The sequence below is a fragment of the Jatropha curcas genome, chromosome 3 (genome assembly GCF_041381405.1).
Source record: "Jatropha curcas cultivar XTBG-Jc1 chromosome 3, XTBG_Jcur_1.0, whole genome shotgun sequence".
Lineage (NCBI taxonomy): Eukaryota > Viridiplantae > Streptophyta > Magnoliopsida > Malpighiales > Euphorbiaceae > Jatropha > Jatropha curcas.
This window is the reverse complement of record NC_143153.1, coordinates 4,644,047-4,669,099: the sequence shown is the minus strand read 5'-3', so window position 1 is coordinate 4,669,099 and position 25,053 is coordinate 4,644,047. Positions and strand designations below refer to the sequence as shown.

Genomic DNA, 25,053 nt, shown 5'->3' with positions numbered 1-25,053 from the left:
AATAAAATCCTATTTGTTATCTTTCCTTGCGTTGCTGTCGCTTCTAATTCATCCCTCTCCCTCCGCCTCCCTCTCTCTCTGCGGACTCTAGCCGGAAATTTGACGCTGTCGCCGTTAAAATCTTGCATAACTGGAAAGGCAAACATTTGAAGACAGAAAAGACGCCTCTTGTATTCTCCACTATGTTAACGTTGAACACTGACTTGCAGCAAATAAGAAAGAGAAACCGAATCCAAGTATTATTCTATTCAATTCAATTACTGGTACGTAATTTCACTAAAATCGATCTAATTAATTAGTTGTAATGAGATTACGCTATTCAGAGCTTTCAATAAACCAACCAGATGTTCCATTTGACCGTCTATGCCTGTGCTTGGATTGCTGAAGGTTAAAGATACTGCTTTTAATTGCATTCAATTTCCCTAAAAGGGCAAATTAGAAGTATATGGACGGAATCGCAAATGCGTGCAAAACTTGGACTTCTTTTGCCATTTAGCTTTATGTATATATAATCTGATAGTATTGTATTTTTATTTTTATTTTTTTTCATTTAGGTTTAACAGTTGAATTTTCTTCAGCTATAACAGATTTCTGAGAGGGCATTAATGGATGTTTCATCTTGGGATGGAACACTATCACTGAATGATTTTTCTATTGCTGCCTCTGCCTTTGTGGAGAAGTGGAAAAAGACCAACTCTGCTTTCCCTCCTTGGTTATGGGTTGATGGCCCAAAACCACCATTTATTGCTTCTCAACAAGTTATTAAACATTTTTACCTGTTGCAGTTCTCATATTTTATAGGCTCTCTAATTGTTTGTTTTATTCATCTTCTCTTTTTCTTTGTCTTGCTAGGTTGAGGGATTCTTGTCATTGGAGAATATATGTCTTTTCGGATCAAGTGAGGTACAATCTTGATGTTGTAATAAATCTCTTGCCTCTCATCTAGTATAAATGCATTTGAAGTATACAGGGATGAAATGAACGTTTTCATTCATACCATATATGCAAAGATGAAATTATAAATAAATTCCACAAAATTTTGTGGACTTCATTCATGCCAAATCGTATGTTTTTTGTTTCTCAAATACAAATGACTCTGTTATTAAAATATATATTTTATTTCTTATTTGGTGTCTCAAAACAGAAAATCAGGTTTGCACAACAAAGAAAAAACCGCCAAAAAGTGGTTTTTGCTTGTTTTATGAATTCCGTTTTCAAGATACAAGCTTTTATCGTAAGAAAACAGAAACGAAAATTCAAAAACAGAAATGATATCAAACACCTCATTAATGATTTTGTTACATGTATTGTTAATGTTTTTCACAGGACAATGAAGTGAGTACCGCTGGGGAAGAAGAGGCTGGTTTTTTTGAGAGAGAGGAGGCAATTGATGATGCCACATTGGTAGTCCCTGCTTTTCACATATCCTTTAGTGGGTTTCTAGGTCTCAAGACATTTTAGCTTGTGTGACTAGAATACTAGAAATAGATCTTAATCATGCAATCGAAGTCATATATTTCAATTCATTCTCATTTTCATTAACATATCATCTGATTTTTTTTTTTTCCCATTGCAAGGAACGTCGCGATAATAATGAAGTGCATTACTACGATTTCCATATAATCTACAGTGCTTCATATAGAGTTCCAGTGCTATATTTCCGCGGGTATTGCAGCAGTATGTTCATCTCTGCACATTTTCTAACATTTGTCGATTGGTGTTCTATTTTGCAAGTTTTGATGTTTTAAATTTCTCACATCATCTAACTAAATGATAACTGCACAATTAGATTAAGTCTTAACATTGCATTGTGTAAATTTGTCGTTTTAAGTATTTGCTGACCTCAATTTATTTATTTTACAGATGGCCAGCCTTTGCAGTTGAATAAAATTGAGCAGGACCTTCCTGCTTGTTCTGCAAATGTGTTGCTACAGTCAAAATGGACTTTTATAACTCAGGAAGTATGTTTTTCCTTGAATGATGAGTTGGAATTCCTTTCTGCTTTCTTTTCATTATTGCATTACTGCATTACTTCGGAACTATATAGCAGATAGTAATTGAATTCATGATAAGAACTTCGAGTACTAACTAATAATGCATTTGAATGTAGGAGCATCCATACTTAAACAGGCCATGGTATAAGTTACATCCATGTGGGACCAATGAATGGATGAAGTTACTTTTCCGTGGCGAAGCTGCAACTGCAAAAAATAGAGTGCTGATTGAACTATATCTGGTATCTTGGTTCTCAGTTGTTGGACAGGTGATTGGTCTTAAGGTTCCTATAGAGATGGTGAATGATCATACTGTTTAATAGCTTCGCTTTGGAGAAAGAAGCCGACGAAACCTGACATGAAATGTTCAAGGAATTGAACTAGCCTCCTCGACAAAGAGACTTGCTGTAAAGAAAAATTGAATTCTGTATTTTTTTGGGAAATAAATCTCATTGATATATATTTAATGCATGGATGAAATGGTTCCAACAGCTAATTATGTATTATCCTCTAGTCATTAATATTATATTAACTGCAATAATATCTAATTTTTCATAAAATTGTTATGCGTAGACACTGTCTGTAGGCATATAAGCAAGTCAGATGTTCAAAAAGTAACAACATTGATTTCTCGTTGAGTGGGCTCAGGTTGCTCATATTTCATTTCTCAGTGTCTTCAACTATACAGCAAATTACAGTCTGGCTGAAATTTACACACAGTAGAAGCAACCAAGCTTTCTTCTGTTAAGATGCATGCCGAACTGCACATAACATATGATCCATCCATTCGCTGGCTTGAGTGAAGTTTTTCATCCAGCCTAATGCGGAGCCTCTTCCTTCACTGGAATATGTGGTTCTGTACTTTTCTCCAGCATTCGACTAAAGTAAACCAGAAACTCTATATTACCTTCAGCACCTTTTAAAGGAGACTGAATCCACCCTTTGCTGTAGAATCCGAAATTCTCCACACCCTTTATAATCTTGTCCAGAACCTACATAACATAATACCAAAGTTATAACAAACTGTCATTCGTAAAGTATAAAGTTTAAAATAATATATGCAACAGTCTTCATTTCCCTCTACAATAATTATGGATAATCAGCAAATCTAGTACAGCATAACATGCTCATATTTGTTAATCAAAGTAATTTTGAATAGAAAAAAATCCATAATTATCTTAAAATAGCACAAAGTTTGGTCAGGGTTGACCAAAACTGCTTGACATTATTGGAAAGAGGGGAGAAAAATGCATACCTCTTGGTGAACTAGCGGATCTCTTACTATGCCACCACCTCCTACCTGAAATGAAGAACATGGGTCTAAATTTGTATTTTTGTTATAATGCACCCGTGCTTAGGTAACAGCATTTGCCAACAGGCAGCAGAGCCAAGTTGCATATTACTAGCCATACAAGTACAAAGAGATATTGACAATGCATAGCTGAGTCAGTTTGCAAGTACTAACTTTTAGGCATCTTTAACAATAACTATAATGACAGCCCCACCAAGAGATGATGAATTACTATTTGACTAGGGCACTTATAGTTCAGCGTGAGCAGTGAAAAGCATACTGTACATAGAATATCTGGTGTCTCCCCATGCTATCCAAAAGCCCATTATTATAATATTATAGATTCATTATTATAATTGAGAAAATCTCAAGACAAAACCAGCATAACTCCATATTTGTGTACACTTCAGTATTAAAAAAAAAAAAAAAAAAAGAAAAAAGAAACAGACGTGTCTCAAATTCTATTTTTTATGTATCTTTTTACAGACAAGTGGTAAAACTTTCTCTTTTGCTTAGCTAGAATGTCACGAACATGCAAAAGATGGTACCTATTATGAATTATTCACAGTTTTACAGTGCTACATCCAAAATAGGAAAGAAAGGGAAGAAGCGCGGGGCAGGGAGGAAGGAAAGAAAAGTATTGGTTTCCTACTTGTGATCTGCGAGCTTCAAACTGGGGTTTAACCAGGGTGACTAATGCTGCATCTTCCTTCATAACATTGACTACAGCAGGCATGACCTGCATAGAAGAAATAGATGAAGAATGTTAACCACCGCAAAGCACAAACCTAGGAACATTACAAGATGCTGAATTAGGATAAAGTGACATCAAGAATGTAAGAAGAAAAAGCCATAGAAATTGTTGAAAGTAAGCAAGCCGAAGTTCGTAAATGAGGCACCATAAAAACTTTACCTATAAGTGAAGGCTTACCGTGAGAATAGAGATGAATGAAAGGTCTAGAGTCACCAAATCAACTTTTTGGGGGAGTTCAGATAGGTATCTTAGGTTAGTTCTTTCTACCACGAAAACACGATCATCTCGGCGAATTTTGTCTGCCACCTGATGAATTCATTGCCTAAATTCCATCAACAACCACTCTAAAACCAACAACTAAGACATTACTGTCTGGCCTCTACATTATCATTTTCTAAAGCAACCAGAATAATCATGATTATGCAAAACATGAATTTGTCAAATAAAAAAATGAAGATTAAGCATACCTGTCCATAACCTACATCGACTCCATAAACAAACGACGCACCGTGCTGAAGCAGGCAGTCAGTAAATCCTCCAGTTGACAGCCCTGAATCAAGAGCTACTTTGCCAGCTACATCAATACCCAATTGTTCGATGGCAGCTTCTAACTTATATCCTGCTCTGAATTAGCAGACAAATAAAGTCAACATTTCTAGATCACCAAAGCAGCAGAGACAGATTGAGATTTCATTCAGCAACAAGTTCGTTCAGGGGAAGTAATCACCTACATACATATTTTGGAATTTCAGCCATTATCTCTACAACAGCTTTGTCGGAGACAGGTGTGCCTGCTTTGTTCACCATCTTTCCATCCACAAATACTTTGCCTATGCAAGAAGTGTCCAACAACTACATCAGTTTCAAATATACTTACGAGTACACTTTGATGAAGAAAATTGACAGTTGATGGTACAGGTTGTTCAAGCTGATACTGTTACACAATAGCATATACACAAAGTATTGATTATGTTCAAACTTGTACACACACAGAGAACCAAAGAAGTCAGAACAACACATGGAAAATGTACAATTGTTAAATGCCACCGGCTATGGGCCATGGCCATGTTTTCCAAAACATCTATGGGAGAAAAATAAGATTGTTTAGATATCATTGTCAAAGTGACCTTCTGAACGTAGCAATTTTCACCGAAATTTTGCCAACCATTTTTAATACCAACCTAGTTTGTCCGAAGAAAATCTCCTAATAAACAACAAAACCAAAAAGTTGAACGATTCTAAAGGAGAAAAAATGTTGAAATATAATTATGCTACCTTAACATTGAGTATACAGGTAAATTGTGTAGCAGGCAGCAAAGTAGGAAAAGGAGAGGCCGTTTGCAATTGAAGAATACAGCTAACCTTGTAAAATCCATGACTGTATGAATGTTCGGCTGTATTGCTGGAACCTTTCAAGACATATTTCATCCAGTCTTCTTTTTCTAAAAAAGGTTCAATGGTAGAATAAAATAAGATAATAGGAACATACCTAAAGAGCTAAATGCACTGTTAACACCAATTCTAGATGATTTTCAAACAAATAATCTTGTTTTTTTTAATTTTATTATATGATTTAGAGCGTCATTCAAATTTGAGATTAAACGCTAATTTATTATAAATGTTTGTGGGCAATTTTATTATTTCTAAGCTGCAACTGATTATATTTCAAAATCTTAGGATATTAGTCAACATTGCTAAACTAGTACTATAGTAGCGATTAAATGTTATTTCTAAGTTTAAACATATTATAATGAAATTGTGATAGCTATTCTAGCTGCTTAAAACTCAATAAATTAATATTCAAACAAAACTGATGGAATAAGCAAGGAAAGGCAAAAACTTTAACAAAGTTACAAACTGAAAGGAGTAACTTACTTTTTAGGTATTTGAATCTTTCCTGCCTTAGCAACACCAAAACTCCTGAAAGAACAAGGCGTTTCCAGTTTGACCCATCTAACTAAAAATTTCAATGATTAGAACACTGTAATAGGTAAATGAAAAATACATTGAAAATGGACTATTCTATTATACCCACCAACTGTTTATGAAAAATACGCAATGAATTCTTCACCATTGAAGAAAACAATGAATTGAAAGCCAACCAAGGCCTTATACATATATTAGTGGAGAATGAGAGAAAGACAGTATACCGGTAAGATTAGAAGGGTAGGATTTGGATAATAGCGAGAAGCTGTGATTGATAATATTGCAATGTCTACAATAGCAAGAGATGATGGGAAGCTTAAGAAACTGAGGCGCCATTTTTAGGGTTCTTTTTTGTATATCTGCGCAGCAGTGCCAATGAAAGCTGAGAACCCGAAACCCTTTTACCCGCGTAGACCAGAGTCAGTTCTATATAGGGGTGTTCAAAAACCGAACCAAACCGGCCAATCAGAACCAAACCGACAAAAATAGTGTTTTAAAAATTGCATGGTTTTATTTCATTTGAAAAAATTGAAAACAAAACCATCAAAAAATATTATGTCAGCTCCATAATTTACTTTTCATATTTTTTTCTCTCTCATATTTTCTTCATTCACAACTAAATAAAAAAAAGAAAATTCATTTATTTTCAATCTTAATTTTCATTCTTCTCAGATTTTCTATCAATCCAAACATAATGTTAATTCGCATCAAACAATAAAAAAAAAAAATACTCAAATTAATTTAGTTTATTGGGTAAATAGAAACTCACACGTATGGGTTAGGGATAGAACACACTTTCATAAAACCATGACAATTTTATAAAAATATACTAATCTATTTATCCTCCCCTTCATGGACTTTTCATAACTAATGAGGGCAAAATTGTCAATTTAGTTTGAATGGTTTGACAGTCTATAAACATATTGCATATTTTTTCCCTTGAAAATAAAATTAAAAACTATTTTTATTTAATTATCCAATTTTGACCGGGTCATTAAATTAAGCAATTTGTTGATTTAACATTCAAATGTTAACATTGCTAGCCATTTCTTTATATGGACCATAAAAAAATTATATAATTTATTTAAATAATCTGAAACTATAGTTGAATTATATTTTTCAAACTTTATAAATTAAAATAAACCCACTCAATTCTTAAAAATTATAATTTTAGATCGGTTTACATGGATTAACCTTTGCTTGATTTGGACAAGTGTATCAATTGAAATTATAAACTTATGAAGGTCTTAATTAAATCAAATATCATCTTCAATCTGCTTAGATTGGAGCCTTACACATACATCAAAAAAATTAGCACATATGGATAAGCTGAGGATAAGGTTACTCAACTACCAAACAACAACTATCCAATGAAAATCTCACAAATTGGACACCTCATCAATCACAACCACAAGTTAGCAAGCAATAGATACTCTTTTAGCTTTAGCTTTACACACAGAATCTTAAATTCCTCAGCCTTGTACAAGGCCATTTTACCAAAAGAAACCAAATGGCAGCTGCTTCTGCTTCTCCAATGGCTAGCCAGCTCAAAAGCCGCTTTTCATCATCCATCACTAGAGGACTTGTTATTCCTAGAGGCATTTCTGGTGCTCCATTTAGAGTTTCTCCTACCAAGAGGAGTTCTTGTTTTACTGTCAAGGCCATTCAATCAGAAAAGGTAAGAAATATATATTTCTTTCTTTGTCTTGCTTATTTCAAGAACTTGTCAGTTTGGTTAGTTGGACTCCGATTGATTTATTTTAGCTTTTTCTTTCTTTGTATGCTTGTTTATTTTGACACAATTTTCTTTAGGTATAATAAATAATTTAAATTAGCTTTTAGATGTTAAATTATTCTTTTATAAAAGATTAGCTCTGTAACCATTAGTTTTTAGCATTTTATAAAAACCAATTCAAACACCTGAACACAGTTAAAACAGCTACTAAAACATTTAATTTTACCAAATAAATTCTAAGAAACATTGATGAGCTAAACTTGGGATCAGGACAATATCTATTGATCATTTAAGCTAATGAAATGAATAGTGGAGAAAAGATTTGAATTATGGGATTGAACATTCTAATACATAAAGCAATGAATACGAAATTTCCCTTTACATATTGGAATTTTGAATGAGCTTCATAAAAATAATGTTCCTATCTTGTTTGGGGGAATATTGCAGCCAACCTTCCAAGTGATTCAACCAATCAACGGTGACCCATTCATTGGAAGCCTTGAGACTCCAGTAACATCAAGCCCATTGATAGCCTGGTACCTCTCCAACTTACCTGCCTACAGAACAGCAGTTAGTCCACTTCTTCGCGGTGTCGAGGTCGGGTTAGCCCATGGGCTACTCCTAGTAGGCCCATTTGTGAAGGCAGGTCCATTAAGAAACACAGAGTATGCAGGAGCAGCAGGGTCACTGGCAGCTGGAGGTCTTGTTGCGATACTAAGCATTTGCTTGACAATGTATGGAGTTGCACAATTCAATGAAGGAGAACCATCAACAGCTCCAAGCCTAACTTTGACCGGAAGGAAAAAGGTGCCTGACCAGTTGCAAACTGCTGATGGATGGGCTAAGTTCACTGGAGGGTTCTTTTTTGGTGGAATTTCTGGTGTCATTTGGGCTTATTTCCTTCTCTATGTTCTTAATCTTCCTTACTTTGTAAAGTAGAAGGTTTTTGTATTTTTTATTATCACCCTCTCTCAAACCTCTTGTCAATTTGTATCTACTATTTCGCTATGAAAACTGCATATTTCTGTCTCTATTGCATATTTACATGTCAATTACCATTTTTCTATAACAATATAAACTTCTTTTGCCAATCAAATAATTGCCTTCCCACTAATAATCAGAAAAAAAAAAAAAAGAACTCACATATTTAGTTAAATGATGGTATATTCTTCGAGTTGGAAATAAATTTTGTTTCAATTTCCTGTCCAAAATAATTAAAAATATAAAATAAACAGGATAATGCTTGGCCTTTGCTAGAAGCAAAATTGCATGTATGATATCTTAATATAGTTCTAAAAATGAAGTATAATTTCGTCCCTCAACTTCTAATTCATATGCATTTTGTCCTATAAACTCTAAATTCTCACAAGAATTTAGAATTTTGGTAAATTGCAATAGGGGCCTTGCAAATCAGCAGTTTGGTAAAAACTGAAAATAGTTTTTTCTTGAAACCCAATCAAATTTACATTGGTTTGAAAATTGAATCAAACCGATCGGTGCAGTTTGATTTATTTGGAAAATAAACGTTTTGTAATAATCAATTTAAAGACTGAAAATCAAAATTATAAAAGATTGAAAACGGAAGTCAAAATTAGAAATCAAATAACTAATCTAAAAATAGAAAATAATTCAGTTCGATTGATTTTCGGATTTTTTTTTTTTTTTAAAAGTTTGCTGAGCTTAAATGGCATGAGAATTTGAGTTATAGCTTTTTTTTCAAAGGTGCAAATTAGACTTTATTTCTATTTTCTATTAATTTCCTAAAAGCCGAAGAAATAATTTAAGCCCATCCTCAGCTAAAGGCCGTAACTTGTAAATTTCCCCTTAATCTGCAGAAAGCATGAAATGAGGAGAGCCAGAGGATGGCTATCCTCAGCAAACCATATTTAACGGTTATAACGGTCTCATTTGTTTAGCACAACTTCTCTCTCTCTCACTTTTCCAAGCTACAGTAATAAACCAATGGCAGTTCAAGCTAAAACCCTTTCCTCTCTTCACTCTCACCATTTCCAATTCCCTTTTCGCTCTCTAAATACGCCTCCATCATCCATTCTTCGAACGCGGGCCCGAAACTTCCCGAGAAAATCTCTCAGGCTCACCTGCAGATCCAATGCCGATGACGTAAGCTTCCAATTTTGATTTCATTGATGATTTGTGGTTTTATACCTACGTATAAATGATCGGTTCCTTGAAATTTGAGCAGGAATATTTGATAGATGCTCCGGTTTCTGCTGGAGATGGCTTTTCATTCAGCGGAGGTATAATATTGACTTTATTTTTCATATGTTTAGTGAAATATTAGAGCTTTAAGAAGTTGTGGTGGTTTAATTTGGACAGGGAAATATTCAGATGAGCCTAGCCCAGCGGATGAATGGTTTAAGCAAGGAAAGATAGTAAGTTTTGTTCCTTAATTTCATTACTACTAGTTTAGCGGTATGCTAATTATCAATTGAAATTGGGTTCACTAATATATTTTTGCTCAAAGTTTTAAGTATTTAACATTGTTTATCTTCAAATTCAGAATTTCAACTATTAGTTTTTGGATAAAAAAAGCCACCATGAGGAAAGAGCGCATGCTAGATTTTTAAATTATTGGTTGCTTAGGATTAGGTTTGATCCCAAGGTTTTTCTTTCTTCCAGGTGAAAGCTCACCCTGTTATGGGTTCTGGTGGGAAGGCAAAAGATCCAATATTTGGACTTAAGATGGGTGCTGGTTCTCAGGCCTCAGATGATGTTTTCAGGTGCAAATTTGGCTATAAGTTTTGGTTTGACTACCAATCCTAGTTCATCTGGTTATTACGGTTCTTTTAAGGTTAATAAAATATGCTGGAATTGAGATTTGATTATTTGCAGGGTTTCCGAATGAAACATGCTCTATCTATTTGATTTTGTGCAATAGATGGTTTTGTGTTGAAAGTGGAAATGCCAATAACCCCACAGTCGTGTTAGTCCACGGTTTCCCTTCACAGGTAAATTTCTTATTCAATGCTAGACATTCTATGTGATACTCTTGCTTTTCGTTTCATTTTCATAAAATATCCTAGAATAACTTGTGCCTCTATTTGATAAGTAATATATTTTCCCTTTTCTTATGGACATGCAATTGTAATCTGCTTTCCAAACTATCAAATATTATATGGCAGTTCAGCTAACTATCTTAGTAGGTTTGCAAACCATGATGGTATTTCCAGTAAGCTGCTATATGGGAAATAGAGATTGAGACTAAATTGGTGCTTTGTTTTTAACATTTGAGCTTCATGGGTATTTTAGCATTCAATGTCACATGTTAAATGGACAAGATACATCTTCATGTTTATCTTTCACAATTTGATAAACATTGTAATTCAATATATATTTTATAAAATAGAAGCCATTGCCAAGGTTTTTGTCATTTATGATGTTATAAAAGCATCTAGCCCTTAATTCTCTTCTATCCAAAATGCTGTTATGCTATTCAATGTATTTTTTAATTTATTTTAAAATATCTAGTTCCATGATGTTTATGAAAGGCTTTTATATGAAGCTATCCTGTATAATTTTTAAACCTGCTTTACGTCATGCAGCTATTTGTCTTGCGGATTTCACCTAATTGCCAACTTCACTCATTAGCTTATTGTTCTTGAAGCATATATCAAAACTTTTTCAACATTGACATTATTAACTTTATTGATGAATGTAATATCATTGACTAATCACTGTTTATGGACTTGATATATAAAATAAGTTTTAATTCTGTCACAGGCATATTCATATCGCAAAGTTCTTCCCATACTATCCAAAAACTATCATGCAATTGCTTTTGATTGGCTAGGTAAGCTCATAATTTTGTTCTGTTGCAAATTTGTTGTTATTAGTTCATTGCAAGTTTCTGTTTTTTGTGTTCATTTTTTGGAAAATTATGGACTAAATTTTTCCATCATCTGATTATCAATAGTGTAAATTATCAATAGTGTAAGTTGATTAGGAATATATAAATGAGTACACAAGGGAACAGCACAGTGGTTAAAACTGGAACTTCCAAGTTCTATGAAATAACAAATAAGAGGTAGGTTTATGAAATAAAGAAGGGCTTCCTTTTGTTGTATGGCTCAAGGTTGAATAAGTCCCTTGATGAATGACAAGAGCGGAGCCCAAAATAGGTTATCAACTTGAAATTGAAAGTAAGGTAACAGAATGCATAGGTTTTCCCATTGTCAGTGATATTTGGGAAACAAAAATAATGACTTTGATGCTTGAGTTTACTTTAATGAGGTTCCCCTTGAAAGGCAAGTAGCCAAGTACACATGACGAAAAGTTTGTTTAACTATTGTACAAGAACATTACAGATTTATTCTATGAGCAGCTTTAGGGAGTTATATACTTCTAAAGGTGGTTCAGTTTGGCAACTTTTTAAACATTCTTGAGCTCCATGTGATTTTTCATTCTTCAGGAGTCATTGAATCTTCTCACCATAATTGCTATTGAGTACAAACTAACATGGGAAACTTTTCTGCCTCGTTGCCCCCCCCCCCCCCCCCCCTATTTTGCAGGCTTTGGATTTTCAGATAAGCCTCAACCTGGATATGGATTTGACTATACTCTAGATGGTAATTGTTTTAGCTTAATGATGCACCAAAAAGTTTAATGGTTGAGTCCTATATTACAATAGCTTACTTCTAAAGATGTTGTTGGAAAAAGGAAATGAATGAGCTATGGTGTGTTTTTTTGTGATGATTCGCAGAATATGTATCTTCCTTGGACTCCCTTATTAATGAAATTGCTACTGATAAGGTCTCACTCGTTGTGCAGGTACCGTTGCCTACTCTCAATCTACAAAAGCATCATTATATACAAAAATATATTTATCATTTGACATATATATTAAGTACGCCTAATCTTTGATCTACTTCTCAGGGCTACTTTTCGCCAGTTGTTGTTAAATATGCTAGCAAGCATCAGGAAAAACTTAAGGACCTTGTACTCCTTAATCCTCCTGTATGTATTTCTTTAACCTTTATTTAACTCTTTTAAGTTGCTCTTCACCATAGTTTTTCTATCATTTTCATCATATTAGCATTTTAATTATATCAATTCACTGCTTTTTCAAATGGCCAAATTGTAGATCTCTCTTTGAAATATTAAATATTGGCAATTTCCCATGAGGTTTGAAGCAACACTGAAATTTTTGTCTTCTGGTCCAAGTACTTTGGCTAAACAATTGGGATAATCCTCCCTGTCCTGCTATCCATCCCCTCTTAAATTTCTCTTGGTGAGAACGTGACTTGATCCCATATACTAAAAGACTTTACCAGCCAAGTGTTCACCTCTTTATTCTGTTTATTGACCAAATACTTGTTTTCTCTTTCTTCAACTTTTGTGTGAAAGAGGGACATTAGTTTTGTTTGCTTGAAAACGGAGAAATATGTAAGAATGTCAAGTTTTGCTGTATGTACATCATAACAATAGAATGATGAAAGAAAAGTTGTTTTCTGGATGATAATAACTTACATGCTTTTCTTTTTCCTGTTTCACTTAAGCTAATTGCCAGACATGCCAATCTTCCATCAACATTATCTATATTCAGCAACTTCTTACTGGGTGAAATTTTTTCTCAGGTAGGAAAGATTTGTTTTGGATGTTTACAAGTGATATGGGATGTTTGTTTTTGTTTTGTGTTTCTATTTGCTATGTTCTCAGTTTGGTTTTTCCAATGACAAAATAGGATCCTTTAAGGGCCAGTGACAAAGCCTTGACAAGCTGTGGTCCTTATCAAATTAAGGAAGATGATGCAATGGTATATAGAAGACCATATCTCACATCTGGTTCTGCAGGATTTGCGCTGAATGCAATCAGTAGGGCCATGAAGAAGGAGCTAAAGGTGAATTCCATTTATTTTTCCTTTTCTGTACTTTTCTATTTGTCAACTAGTTTTATGAGAAAAGGAGGTATATTTGACTATTTATTTTCTCATATTCTCTTGAGTGAGGCAGCTTTTTACCATTCCTCCTCATACAAATTGGCAGTTGCTTCTTGGATGTGAATTTGGTCTCAATTTGCCATAAGTTCTTTTACTAAGAAATCGATGCCCTCTTATTTTAATGTTTAATTTAATCTGGTGAACTAAACTGAATTTCTATTCTCAAGTCTACTCAACAAAAGCAATTTGTTACCTAGCTCAAATGGGATGGGCTGTTTGTGCTACTTTTTTTTTTTTTCTTTTTTCAATTTTGTTTACTTAGGTAGTGGGAGTTTTTTTCCTAGCCTTGAGTATCCCACATTCCTTGTACCGTTGCATGGATAAAAATTGTGCAATTACAGGCAATGATCTTTATATATGAAGAATCGATGTTATTAACTAACTCAATGTTGAATCTGCAAATTCTTGGCACCGTACCATAAAAAGAACTTTCTTTGGTGGACAATGTGAAAATCTCTTGGACCAAATTTGTTTACATTACAGTAAGAGTTTAGCATAGGAATTTCAATGGCAGAAAATAAGTTATGGTTTATGCTTCAAACAACCGCACTTTAACACTTTCAGAATAATAGATGGAGGAAAAATTGTCCATGCTTCATTTTCAGTTTTGTTCATATCCATGAAGAACTTTTTTGTCGCTGCCTATTAATTCTTGTCATGAGAAGAGCTTTTAAGTTGCAATGTTTGTTATATTCATTCGTTATTCTGCTTTCAAATTTATTGTATAGGCCTATGTGGAAGAGATGAGATCAATACTTCTAGACAAAAACTGGAACGTTAAAACCACTGTGTGCTGGGGCCAGAGAGATCGTTGGCTGAGCTACGATGGAGTTGAAGAATTCTGCAAGGAATCAAAATACAACCTGATTGAGCTTCCCATGGTAGCAACTGTTCTCTCTTTGCATTTACGGAGTAGCTTAAAACTTCTTAACATTTTGCCCAAGGAAACATTTTAATTGTAAAAATTTTTTTTTGTGAAGAAATTTTTGGTTTTTTTCAGTAACGGTTCAGGGCAATAACTTTCTTGTCATCACCTTTTAGCTCACTTTCTATAATTATGCTTCTTATGCTGGTGATAATTGCAATCAACTTGTTGCATTTTTTTCCTTTTTGAAGGCAGGCCATCATGTACAGGAGGATCGCGGTGAAGAACTTGGAGGAATCATTTCCGGAGTTCTTAGCAGGAGCTGAAGTTGATGATGCAACGATATACACGGTAGTTAATGATCTAAAGACCTATGTCATGACATACTTGTAATCATATGCATCTTCGTGTAAATTTTGGTGTTTTGAGACATGCTTCAGGTGCATTTTCACCCTTTAATAATGTATTCTTTTTTTTTTTTTTTTTACAGGACATGTTATAACTGTACAAGCCAAATGAGCCGAGTTTATTAAATTGTAAGACCAATGGTGATTCTGTTCCTTTGGCAAGTTGAGTTGTCAAACTGTAAAACTGCCTTTTACCTTGTTAAACATACACAATGTGAAGTCCTTATTAGCCTCAGGGCTTCAATCCTAAGTTAGGATGAGACATTTTGGGGCCTCTATTTCTTTCAAGTATAATTTCTGGTAGAGGTACTAGAGTGAATGTAGGGAAGTGATTTTGCAAACAACAAATGGAAAAGACTTTGTTCCCGGAACAAACTGCAAACGACAATAAATATCAAGCAAATGAATAAGAAGTGGCTTTTTTCAGTCAAACGGAAATGACTGATGATATCTCTCCTTTTTAAACATCTTCCAAATATAATATAAAAAAGAAAAAATAATAAAAAGGAAATTTGATTGGTTGGCAGAAAGATTTGTTAATTGAAAAAAAAAAAACAACAGGAAGTTTTTCTCTAGGACGGAAAATTTTCCTTATGATTAGAACCAGTGGAGGGAGGACAAAACCGGATGGGTAAAATTTATCAAGGTTTCCTATATTTTTTATTAAATTATTTTTTGACTAAGAAAGATAAATCGATATAGTTATCAATTGCAAGCAAATAATTTTTAAACAAAAGAAAAATAAAATCAAACAATTTCAATTGCTAATTCACTAATAAACTCATAATAAAAGATTTGTATGTTGTTATTTGGTGGTAAGAGCAGTAAATATGATTAAATAAAATAATTTCAAATACTCAACAAATGAATTAAGAATATTCAATTTTTTAGATGGAATGGGATATCGAATCAATATGAATTGGCTTTAATCAAAGAACCATTCCAATTCTAAAATTAGCTAGAAATAAAATTCCAAATAGGGCTATTAAATTTTTTTTTTTTCGAAATGAAAATTTTACGACGATTTTCAAGAACTGAGTCAAGATTTTCATAATCTCATGCACACAGCTGTTTCTGACCAGTGGAATGAAACAACTGTTTAAGCCCATGCCTACATTGAACAGTATGTTTGAAAGAAAAAAGAATGACATCGTTTACATCGTCTTCTATATTTACTTGTCATTGTCAAAATGTTTGAATATTGGAGCAGTTTTGCCGTTGAATATGTATTAAACATTTTCAAATTAGTTAATTATCGGTTTCTTTTAACTAATTAATAAGTTTCTCCGATACTCTTTGTCCAACACTACAAAGCTAATTGTTGTTAAGTCAAAATAAGGTTATTGTTCTAGTTCAGTGGTTGTTCTAAACTTCCACTGCGTCAAGAAAGAAGAGCAACTTTAATTCATAAAATGATAATACATATATATGTTTATATTTTGTTATGTAGTCAAGGTAAACAATATCTAGAAGGCAAAGACCATATCTCGAAGGTAAGAAAATTCTATCCATTGCTTGCTTTCTTTAACCTTTAAAATGTAAATATACTTTTCTACTAAATCTTGACAGCTCAGTTTATCAATAAATACCTTCCTTAGCTCCTGCATTTTGCAAACACACACCAAAGAAATATACTAGCTGATATCTTCATATCTTGTTCATCGTTTAGATTTTTTCCAACTTATTAAGAAATGGGTGTTTTGATTACTGAGTCTGAGCATGTTAGTTCAGTCCCTGCACCAAGTTGTTCAAGGTTGCTCTCTCTGAATCTCACATCTATGCCCCTAAGATTCTGCCTCAAACCTTCAAGAGCATTGAGATTCTGCAAGGAGATGGAGGAGTTGGAAGCATTAAGCAGACAAACTTCGCAGATGGTAAGCTTGATGAATCATGCAATGTTATTAGTATTATTTTGCAGAATCAAAATTTTTAGTTAATAATGGGTGTTTATATTGCAGGGTTTGGAGTGAAATATTTGAAGTACAAGATTGACACAGTGGACAAGGAGAATTTCATATTCAATTATACTGCATTTGAAGGTGAACCATGGCTAGATACGCTTGATAAAGTTGTATACGAGACGAAATTAGTAGCTACTCCTGATGGAGGATCCATAACCAAGCTCATTAGCAAGTACTATCCAAAAGGTGATGCTGAGGTTGACACTGACGTTATCAAGAAAGGAGAAGACAATGCCTTGGGAATGTTCAAGGCTATTGAAGCCCACATCCTGGCAAATCCTGACGTTTAATTTCCTCTTATTTTTCGGTTTAATATTTTTTTCTGCTTAGTAATAAACGAGCCTGCAGTTTGTTGCGTTGAATGAATGGCTTGAATTGTATTGTCTTCGGGGTAATTGAACTAAAATTGATAAATATATTAAAATTTTACTTATTTCCTTTATGGCGTACTAATAGATTTGTGATGTATGGATATGCATTTCTTGATTTTTGCATCCTCAATATATATTTTGCTTCCTTACTTTTAGATCCTAACTTCGTCCTATACCAGTAAAAAATAAGTTTGTTATGGCAAAATTTTCATAAGAAATTGAGTCAAGAAGCCTTTATTTATTTAGGAGTTTAATGATAAAAACCTGGAAAATCCAGGATTTTGCAATGTGTTTACCATTATTTTTAATTTAAAACAGTTCCAATAATCTAGAAAATAAAAAACGAACATCTAGAAGGTTTCTCGATCGTGAAATCACAGTGTCTTCAATCTCTTCCTAATAGCCTCGTAATCCTAAAAAGAAAATAAAACAATAAAGAGTCTTAAAGACACATTTAAATTTAGCAAGTCACCTCTGTAAAATTAAAGATTATAAAAAGTATTTATGGATTTAAAATAGTTATAAAGTCTAAAATCGAGATTAGCCTCGTAAAAAAATAGAATATTGATTATAATTTAAAAAAAAAAATAGAATTCCACATGTAACATTGACTAAATAATAAAGGGCAGAGCTAAAATTTAAAAGAATGAGAGCAAATTAATATAAAATTTTAATTAAAGAAAAATTGCATAAAGATGGAAGGGCAAGATGACTGAAGATGGAAGGGCAAGATGATTGAAAGTGTTTCATAATTTTTTTAGCTTAAGGCTTAAACCTTGGTGTTATCAAAGAATTTAAAAAAAAAAAAAAAAAAAACGATCCAATACATAGTTTCGCCGCTCTTCAATTTTAAAAAATTCATCCAAATAAAATTTTAACTTACAAATTCAGATAAATAATTTTTTGACTTACAAATTCAGATAAAAATTCATCCAATAAACACTTTTATATTCCAATTTTTTCTTTTCTTTTTATATATAATACTATTTTTATAAGTTATAGCACTCAATATGGTAATCTATATAGTAACTTTTAAAGGTTACGAGATCATTTTTGAAATATTATCCCACTAAATATTTATTAATTGATAATTATTTAACACTTGTACCTTTTACTTTTTTTTTTTTTTACAAGTTAACAAGCCTTACCTGTAATATATAAAACTAATTCTTTTTACTTTTTTTTTTTTCATTTTAAACTTAGCAGCTAATATCAAACAATTAGTTTTTACCAAACAATTTTCTTTAAACCGCTAAGGATATAACTTATTTATATAATTTTCCTATTATATTCATATTAAATAATACATAAATAATTATTATATTGGAATAATAAATAAAAATTAATGTAAATTATTGAAAATAAGATAAAATTTAATTAAAATATAATAGACAATTTAAAAATTAACTATAATGTAAAAAAAAAGACTATATTTTAAGGAAAAAAAAAAAGAGCTATCTTTTGAGACCAATGAGCATTAGAACACCAAGAATTGCGGGATAATCACTTGGGAGAAAGAATACGATTATTTGATGGCGATGTTAGATCTTAGAAGTATTGACTTATGACATCAATGGAGTCCACCGCAAGCTGCCACGCCCATTCGTTGATTGTCACAGTTTGAAAATTTTTATGGGTTGTTTGATAAGTATTATTGACAATTGACCTAATATTTTAAAGGTACAATTCAAATTCTAATCGGGTTGATCTAAATAAAAATATTCAAATTTTTTAAATAAAAGGTCAAGTATTTTATTCTTGTGAACGAAAAAAAAAAATATATTTAAAGTGTCTAACGCTGAGTGAGTAAGATTAGATTCACTCTAATGAATTGAAAATATCTGTAGTTGAACACCAAAGAGATACCGTTGTTAATTTTGTAATTATTATTAAATTAAACACCATAAAATTTAAATTTAAAGCTAAGGATCAAATTCTTAGAAAAGTTAATTTTTAAATCTAAGGAAAAGTTTTTTTTTTTATATATAATTTTAATTATATAATGTCCAAATCATCCAATAGAATCATAAATTTTCTTTTAACCATTACGCTTTTTATTTAAAAAATATTGATTAATGACAAAGAAAGCATATTTTTTATCAATTCTAGCCAGTTTTTTTTTAATTTTATCAATCAATACCGCATATTTAGTTTTCTATATAAATTCTAGCCTCCGTTTATCTTCCGTCAATTTCATGCTAATACGGCAATTATCTCTCACAAGTGGACCCTACAACATCCAATGTCAGCGCCAAGTCATATATCTACATATATTAAAAAAAGCTTGAACTTTAAGAATTTTTATCAAAGCTGGTCAATTCTTTTAATTTTATCAATTAATATCACGTATTAATTAATCTCTATCAAATGATTCGGTTATATTGATGTTTATTCAATTAAATAGTTTATTAATTAACTATGTATATTAAGTGTCTAATGGCATTAATCAATTAGAATTCAATTTTACTACATTTAAAAATGTTATCAATTAGTATATTTAAAAATAACATTTTTAAAAGACTCTTCGGTAAAATTGAATTCTAATTGATTAATCCCATTATATACTTAATATATATAGTTAATTAATAAATTATTTAATTGAATAAATATCAATATAACAAAATCATTTAATAGAGATTAATTAGTATGCGGTATTGATTGATAAAATTAAAAGAACTGGGTAGATTTGATAAAAACCTTAAAGTTCATACTTTTCTTAATATATGTATATATATAACTTGTCGCTGACATTGGATGTTATAGGGCTCACTTGTGAGAGATAACTGTCACATCAGCATGAAATTGACGGAAGACAAACGGAGATTATAATTGATATAGAAAATTAGGTACATAATATTGATTAATAAAATTAAAAGAACCGGCTAGAATTGATAAAAATGTCGAAGTTCAGACTTTTTTTTATCATTAAGCCAAAAATGTTTTATAATCTATAATATCAAGTTATATCATTTATATTAAATTAATTTATAAAATAAAAGTCATCATCCATCAATTTATAAGACTCATTTCAATTCCAAACGTAGAGAAAAAAAAAGTCATCCATTAACTTGTTTGTCAGGTTGGATGACCACAGAAATAAAAAAGATATTTTTTATATAATATATAATACCACACAAGACTAGAAAATTAGGACATCAAAATTGACCATTAACTAACTATTAAAGGCAGATATTATCACATCATCTGTTTATATATATATATATATATATATATATATATATATATATATATATATATATATATATATATATATATATATATATATATATATTTATTGAGTATTTGGGAGAGACGAATTCGAAACTAAATCTATTGTCCAGTCGTATATGAACTTGGATTTTTTTTTTTTGGTTTTTATATTATCTTTTGTCAAAAAATGAATGGTATATGATTGGCTACATATTTGATAATCCGATAAGATTTGCCTATTTAGTGTATACTGAGATAATGTTAATGTAATTAAGAGATTGAATTTTTATGGTTCCCTAAAGTAAGCTTTATCATAATTGATCATTTAGGCTCCATTTATTTTTAGAAAATAATAGGTCTAGAACATATTTTTCAAATTTTTAAGAGTGGGGCTCAAGAAAATCAATCAACGGAAAGTATTTTCTTAGTAAAAAGAAAAATGTAATTTTTATGAAAAATGCTCGTTTTTAAGAGAGGAAAACAATTTTGAAATATTGATAAACTTATTTATAATCTTATAAATGCATATTTTTAATCACTAATGGTCATTACCGTCAGTCATCAGTCACCATCATCCACCACTATCGACCACCAATCATTGGTAACCACTTTTCACTACCATCAACCATGACCACCATCGATCCTCAACGACTATCATAATTCATATTTTTTTATGCATTTTTTCATATTTAACAATAAATTTTTAAAATATAAAACTTCTATAATTGTAAATATTTTATGGTCTTGTAATTTAAAAATTTTAATATTTTTAAACTAATTTTTCAATATTGTAACAACAGCGGAAAATTAATTATTTGAAAAAATATTTTTCAAACATAAATTATTTTTATGGTCTTTTTTTTCATAATTCAGTCAATTTGGCTTTAATTAACTCGTGATTCCAATCAAAATCTAGCGTTACTACCACAAAACAATTTGCTACAAAGTTAAATGAGAAGTAAAGCAATTTCCCTGGCAACTCTGTTAGAGAAAACCGCCAAAGTCTTCTACCGTCGACTTGAGGCAAGGTCTAGAAGGTACACAATTCAATGTCGATAGACTGAACTGGACGGTTGGGAAATTAATTCTATCCATTATTGCATGCATTCTTTGACCATTTAAATGCAAATCCTTTTACATCTAATCTTGAAAGCTCATTCCACCTATAAATACCATCTTTAGCTCTTGCATTTTGCCTCAGACACACTCCAAATTAAGCTATCTACTAGCTAATAGATCTTGTTCGTTGTTTAGATATTTTTCTTACTTAAATCCTTAAATACGGAAAATGGGTGTTTTGACTTATGAGTCTGAGGTTGTTAGTGCTGTCCCTGCAGCCAAGTTGTTCAAGGTTTTTCTGTTTGAATCCCACATCTATGCCCCTAAGATTCTGCCTCAAACCATCAAGAACATTGAGATCCTTCAAGGTGATGGAGGCGTTGGAACCATTAAAAAAACCAACTTTGCAGATGGTCAGTTTTATTATTCTTATACTACATGATGGACACTTATAACAATTAAGCTATTAGCAAATCTTGATCCTCTATAATTTGCACTGATTATAATAATTCTTGATTCTCTGTTGCAGGGTTTGAAGTGAAATACATAAAGCACAAGATTGATGCAGTAGACAAGGACAATTTCACATTTAAGTACACATCGTTTGAAGGTGAGCCATGGCTAGATACCCTTGATAAAGTTGTATATGAGACGCAAGTAGTGCCTACCCCTGATGGAGGATCCGTCACCAAGTTCACCACCAACTACTCTCCAAAAGGTGATGCTGAGCTTGACGTTAACATTGTCAAGAGGGGAGATGATAATGCCATAGGAATGTTCAAGGCTGTCGAAGCCTACCTCTTGGCAAATCCTGATGTTTAAACAAGAAAATCAAACCCCACGCCATTATGGTGATCTTGTGTGCTATTTTCTTGTTCAGCTAAAAACCAGCAATCTTGCTTCCCCTTTTTCTTTTCCTTTTCATTGCCAAAATTACTTTTGGCGCAGTTGTAAGGTTTGTATTGTGTGTGTGGATGGTTTAGAGCCATCAACTCATGATGAATATAATAAGACATCCTTTCCTTCTTAATTTTTATTTTTATTTTTTGCATTTTAATTTCGAAGTTTTTAGAGCATTTAAGTTTCAAACCGTATATATGCCAAGCAACATAGCTTTATGGTTAATGGTTTGGCTAGCTAGCTAGCACAAGTGTTTATTTTACAGTATTAAAGTTTATATATATTTATAATCTTAATCATGAACTTTGCCAAACTCGAATTTAAAAGTGGAGGTTAAAATAATATAAAATTTAATTAAATGAAAATCTTAAAAAGGATAAAGTTACAAGATGGTTGAAATCTTTTATTGGACAAGATTGGAACCTTAATCTTGTTAAGAAAAAAAATTGTTTTTCCTAAAAGAGAAGAGTGCAATTATCTCCTCTTAACAATGTAGTTTCGTCATTCATCATGAAGCTTAGAATTTATGAATCAAGATTGATTCCACTAAAAAATGTTTTAAAATTTTTAAGATAATATTTTGAATATATTGTATATTCGTAAAACTTGAAAAATACTTATATTGGAAATAAAAACTGTAATTCTACATTCTAAAAAAAGATGTAATTCTATATACCAAATAAAAAGACAAACCGAGAAAATACTTGCCCATATTTGAAAATACAACGTCATCCTTGTGCGCAGTAGATCGACAGGTATAGTACTGCCTCAAGGACCGTTGATGGTATGTTTAGTTGGTAAAATTTATCTAGAATCTATCTACAAGACTCATGCATGAATCAAACTAATTACAATATAAAATTTTAACTTTATTGTTTTTTTAGTGAATGGTTCAAATTACTTTTATTTTTTTAAAAAAAAATATAATTTCATTTCATAAATACAAGATTGTAGGTTAGGTCTAAGTAAGTCATACTCTCGTACTTGTGATTCACATAAGGTGCATAGGTACGATTGCACACGACCCATTTCAATTCGACTCAACCGGAGCAATTTAATTAAATTTAACTTAATTGACCAATTTAAGAATATAATATGTTGGACCGGATAAGTAACTATATGATTCACACGGATTTGGTACACTAGATAAACCAATAAATCCGTCCCAATCCGTAAACAGTATCAATTATATATACACACACGGTATACATACATATAACTATCGACTGTTTAAATAAATTTATTTTAATTTTTAATTTTTAATATAAATATTAAATTATACTCATGAAGAGTGAGATGGGATGACAGAGATACATTTTCCCTTAATCAGAAGTCTCAAGTTTAAGCCTTGGGTATGAAGTCCCTTTAAACACTTGTGAGGGAGCGGTTTACCCCCTTTTGTGAGCCTGTCCGGCGCGAATCTAGATTAGTCGAGTAAGTAGACTTTGGATACCTGATGATTAAATCAAAAATATAAATATTAAATTATTACAGTTTTTTTAGTATAAACTTGTTTTGAAATGTTACTATTAGAACATATTATAATTTAAAACTGATTGTATAATTATTACTAACTAATTTTGATTTTGTTAGTTGAAGCAATCTAATTTCTCATTATTGCTGCTTATTATTATTATTAAGAAACTTATTTTGAAATGTTTTTATAGGAAAATGTTGTGGTTTATGAAAATTGTTGTATAAGTATGTTTCTATTTATATTTAATTTTGTTGGTTACCTTATTCCTTTTAAAGTTATTTTATTATTTACCATTTATTTTATATGTGGATTTACATTGAATCCAAATGCAATTCAACCTCTTTTATAATTCAGGGGTTCACACATTTAATGGATGTGGTTAAAAAGTGATTAACCCATATATGGATTTAGTGCTTTAAATAGATAAACTTAACCCAATCTGATCCACGTGCAACCTAGACATAGACCTCGGACTCTCCAATTTTTTTTTTTTTTTTTTTAATATAAGCCTGGTTGCTAATATTTTATAAAAAAAAAATTTTTTTTAAAGTTAATGCTTTACAAAATATAATGGCTCCGGATGCTAATCAATATTTTGCAAACTTTTGAATATTTACAAAAGGTGGTTATTTTTTAGTAGGTGTTTCTCAAAATAATAACTTATGTTTGCCAATATTTTAATATTTTCAAATATTTTGCAAAAAATGATTATTTTTGTATAAAAATTAAGGAATTACAAAATAATAGCTCCTATTTGTCAATATTTTTATAATACTTTCTAATATTTTACAAAAGGTAATTTTTTTTAAAGATGAATAGTTTACAAAAAAATAGTTCAATTGTCAATATTTTGTTATAAAAATATGGTATAGAAGATGATTTTTTTTTAATTATCAGATTATAAAATATTACTCTAATTGCCTTATAATTTGTAATATTTTTAAATATTTTATAAAAATAGTTTTTTTTTTTTTTTAACTCAGGTAAAATTAAGTCATGATAGGAATTAGGAGTCATGCCCATTCACTGATGGTTACAATTTTAAAACTCCGATGGATTGTTCCATTAGCAGTTATGGAGCTAGAAATTAAAGTTAAGGGCTAAAAAGTTTTAAAAAATTAAAGGAAAACGAAATTGAAAAAATTTA

The 25,053-nt window shown here is 31.5% G+C and overlaps 5 protein-coding genes and 1 pseudogene across 12 annotated transcripts; 5 read left to right on the top strand and 1 right to left on the bottom strand.

The window, feature by feature from the left end:
• Positions 1-13: 13 nt before the first annotated feature.
• ATG10 (autophagocytosis-associated family protein) lies at positions 14-2,485 on the top strand. Of its 3 annotated transcripts, none has more exons than XM_020683424.3 (7): positions 14-263; positions 588-758; positions 853-903; positions 1,327-1,404; positions 1,578-1,677; positions 1,864-1,961; positions 2,111-2,485. In XM_020683424.3, the coding sequence occupies exons 1-7, from the start codon at positions 183-185 to the stop codon at positions 2,312-2,314; spliced, it is 783 nt and encodes a 260-aa protein (XP_020539083.1). In that variant the 5' UTR covers positions 14-182; the 3' UTR covers positions 2,315-2,485. The 3 variants fall into 3 exon arrangements, with proteins under 3 accessions (XP_020539083.1, XP_012084529.1, XP_089575184.1); XM_012229139.4 differs by having other exon boundaries at positions 579-758; XM_089719058.1 differs by lacking the exon at positions 588-758.
• A 32-nt stretch (positions 2,486-2,517) lies between these two features.
• On the bottom strand, positions 2,518-6,362 carry LOC105643912 (bacterial hemolysin-like protein). Of its 3 annotated transcripts, XM_012229158.4 has the most exons (9): positions 6,190-6,362; positions 5,915-5,996; positions 5,402-5,481; positions 4,767-4,869; positions 4,507-4,663; positions 4,217-4,345; positions 3,938-4,024; positions 3,250-3,294; positions 2,518-2,986 (listed from the first exon to the last, which is right to left on the bottom strand). In XM_012229158.4, the coding sequence occupies exons 1-9, from the start codon at positions 6,299-6,301 to the stop codon at positions 2,813-2,815; spliced, it is 969 nt and encodes a 322-aa protein (XP_012084548.1). In that variant the 5' UTR covers positions 6,302-6,362; the 3' UTR covers positions 2,518-2,812. The 3 variants fall into 3 exon arrangements, with proteins under 3 accessions (XP_012084548.1, XP_089575182.1, XP_037496064.1); XM_089719056.1 differs by lacking the exon at positions 5,402-5,481 and having other exon boundaries at positions 5,915-5,992; XM_037640136.2 differs by lacking the exon at positions 5,402-5,481 and having other exon boundaries at positions 6,075-6,215.
• A 1,047-nt stretch (positions 6,363-7,409) lies between these two features.
• Positions 7,410-8,733, top strand: PSAL (photosystem I subunit l). Its single transcript, XM_012229165.4, has 2 exons — positions 7,410-7,643; positions 8,148-8,733. The coding sequence occupies exons 1-2, from the start codon at positions 7,476-7,478 to the stop codon at positions 8,637-8,639; spliced, it is 660 nt and encodes a 219-aa protein (XP_012084555.1). The 5' UTR covers positions 7,410-7,475; the 3' UTR covers positions 8,640-8,733.
• Positions 8,734-9,505: 772 nt separating this feature from the next.
• Positions 9,506-15,202, top strand: LOC105643929 (alpha/beta-Hydrolases superfamily protein). Of its 3 annotated transcripts, none has more exons than XM_037640155.2 (14): positions 9,509-9,821; positions 9,904-9,958; positions 10,038-10,093; positions 10,341-10,441; positions 10,600-10,669; positions 11,442-11,511; positions 12,230-12,286; positions 12,421-12,488; positions 12,594-12,674; positions 13,217-13,294; positions 13,402-13,557; positions 14,385-14,537; positions 14,777-14,872; positions 15,012-15,202. In XM_037640155.2, the coding sequence occupies exons 1-14, from the start codon at positions 9,663-9,665 to the stop codon at positions 15,021-15,023; spliced, it is 1,212 nt and encodes a 403-aa protein (XP_037496083.1). In that variant the 5' UTR covers positions 9,509-9,662; the 3' UTR covers positions 15,024-15,202. The 3 variants fall into 3 exon arrangements, with proteins under 3 accessions (XP_037496084.1, XP_037496083.1, XP_020538729.1); XM_020683070.3 differs by having other exon boundaries at positions 9,516-9,821; positions 14,773-14,872; XM_037640156.2 differs by lacking the exon at positions 12,230-12,286 and having other exon boundaries at positions 9,506-9,821.
• Positions 15,203-16,368: 1,166 nt separating this feature from the next.
• On the top strand, positions 16,369-17,326 carry LOC105644787 (major allergen Pru ar 1-like; annotated as a pseudogene). The gene is made up of 2 exons (XR_016320161.1): positions 16,369-16,802; positions 16,887-17,326. The product of XR_016320161.1 is annotated as a major allergen Pru ar 1-like (transcript).
• Positions 17,327-21,655: 4,329 nt separating this feature from the next.
• On the top strand, positions 21,656-22,559 carry LOC105643937 (major allergen Pru ar 1). Its single transcript, XM_012229183.4, has 2 exons — positions 21,656-21,942; positions 22,059-22,559. The coding sequence occupies exons 1-2, from the start codon at positions 21,759-21,761 to the stop codon at positions 22,349-22,351; spliced, it is 477 nt and encodes a 158-aa protein (XP_012084573.1). The 5' UTR covers positions 21,656-21,758; the 3' UTR covers positions 22,352-22,559.
• The last annotated feature ends 2,494 nt before the right edge of the window (positions 22,560-25,053 follow it).

Bases quoted from the DNA above. Each gene is read 5' to 3' on its own strand.
- LOC105643929 (XM_037640155.2), top strand. From the start codon at position 9,663: ATGGCAGTTCAAGCTAAAACCCTTTCCTCTCTTCACTCTCACCATTTC. The intron at 10,442-10,599 runs GTGCAAATTTGG...TTTGTGCAATAG, and splicing joins GCCTCAGATGATGTTTTCAG to ATGGTTTTGTGTTGAAAGTG. The intron at 12,287-12,420 runs GTAATTGTTTTA...GATGATTCGCAG, and splicing joins ATTTGACTATACTCTAGATG to AATATGTATCTTCCTTGGAC.
- ATG10 (XM_020683424.3), top strand. From the start codon at position 183: ATGTTAACGTTGAACACTGACTTGCAGCAAATAAGAAAGAGAAACCGA. The intron at 264-587 runs GTACGTAATTTC...CAGCTATAACAG, and splicing joins TCTATTCAATTCAATTACTG to ATTTCTGAGAGGGCATTAAT. The intron at 1,962-2,110 runs GTATGTTTTTCC...ATTTGAATGTAG, and splicing joins GGACTTTTATAACTCAGGAA to GAGCATCCATACTTAAACAG.
- PSAL (XM_012229165.4), top strand. From the start codon at position 7,476: ATGGCAGCTGCTTCTGCTTCTCCAATGGCTAGCCAGCTCAAAAGCCGC. The intron at 7,644-8,147 runs GTAAGAAATATA...GGAATATTGCAG, and splicing joins AGGCCATTCAATCAGAAAAG to CCAACCTTCCAAGTGATTCA.
- LOC105643937 (XM_012229183.4), top strand. From the start codon at position 21,759: ATGGGTGTTTTGACTTATGAGTCTGAGGTTGTTAGTGCTGTCCCTGCA. The intron at 21,943-22,058 runs GTCAGTTTTATT...TCTCTGTTGCAG, and splicing joins AAAAACCAACTTTGCAGATG to GGTTTGAAGTGAAATACATA.
- LOC105643912 (XM_012229158.4), bottom strand. From the start codon at position 6,301: ATGGCGCCTCAGTTTCTTAAGCTTCCCATCATCTCTTGCTATTGTAGA. The intron at 4,870-5,401 runs GTTAGCTGTATT...CTTCTTGCATAG, and splicing joins ACAGTCATGGATTTTACAAG to GCAAAGTATTTGTGGATGGA. The intron at 3,295-3,937 runs GTAGGAAACCAA...TCTTCATTTCAG, and splicing joins TTGAAGCTCGCAGATCACAA to GTAGGAGGTGGTGGCATAGT.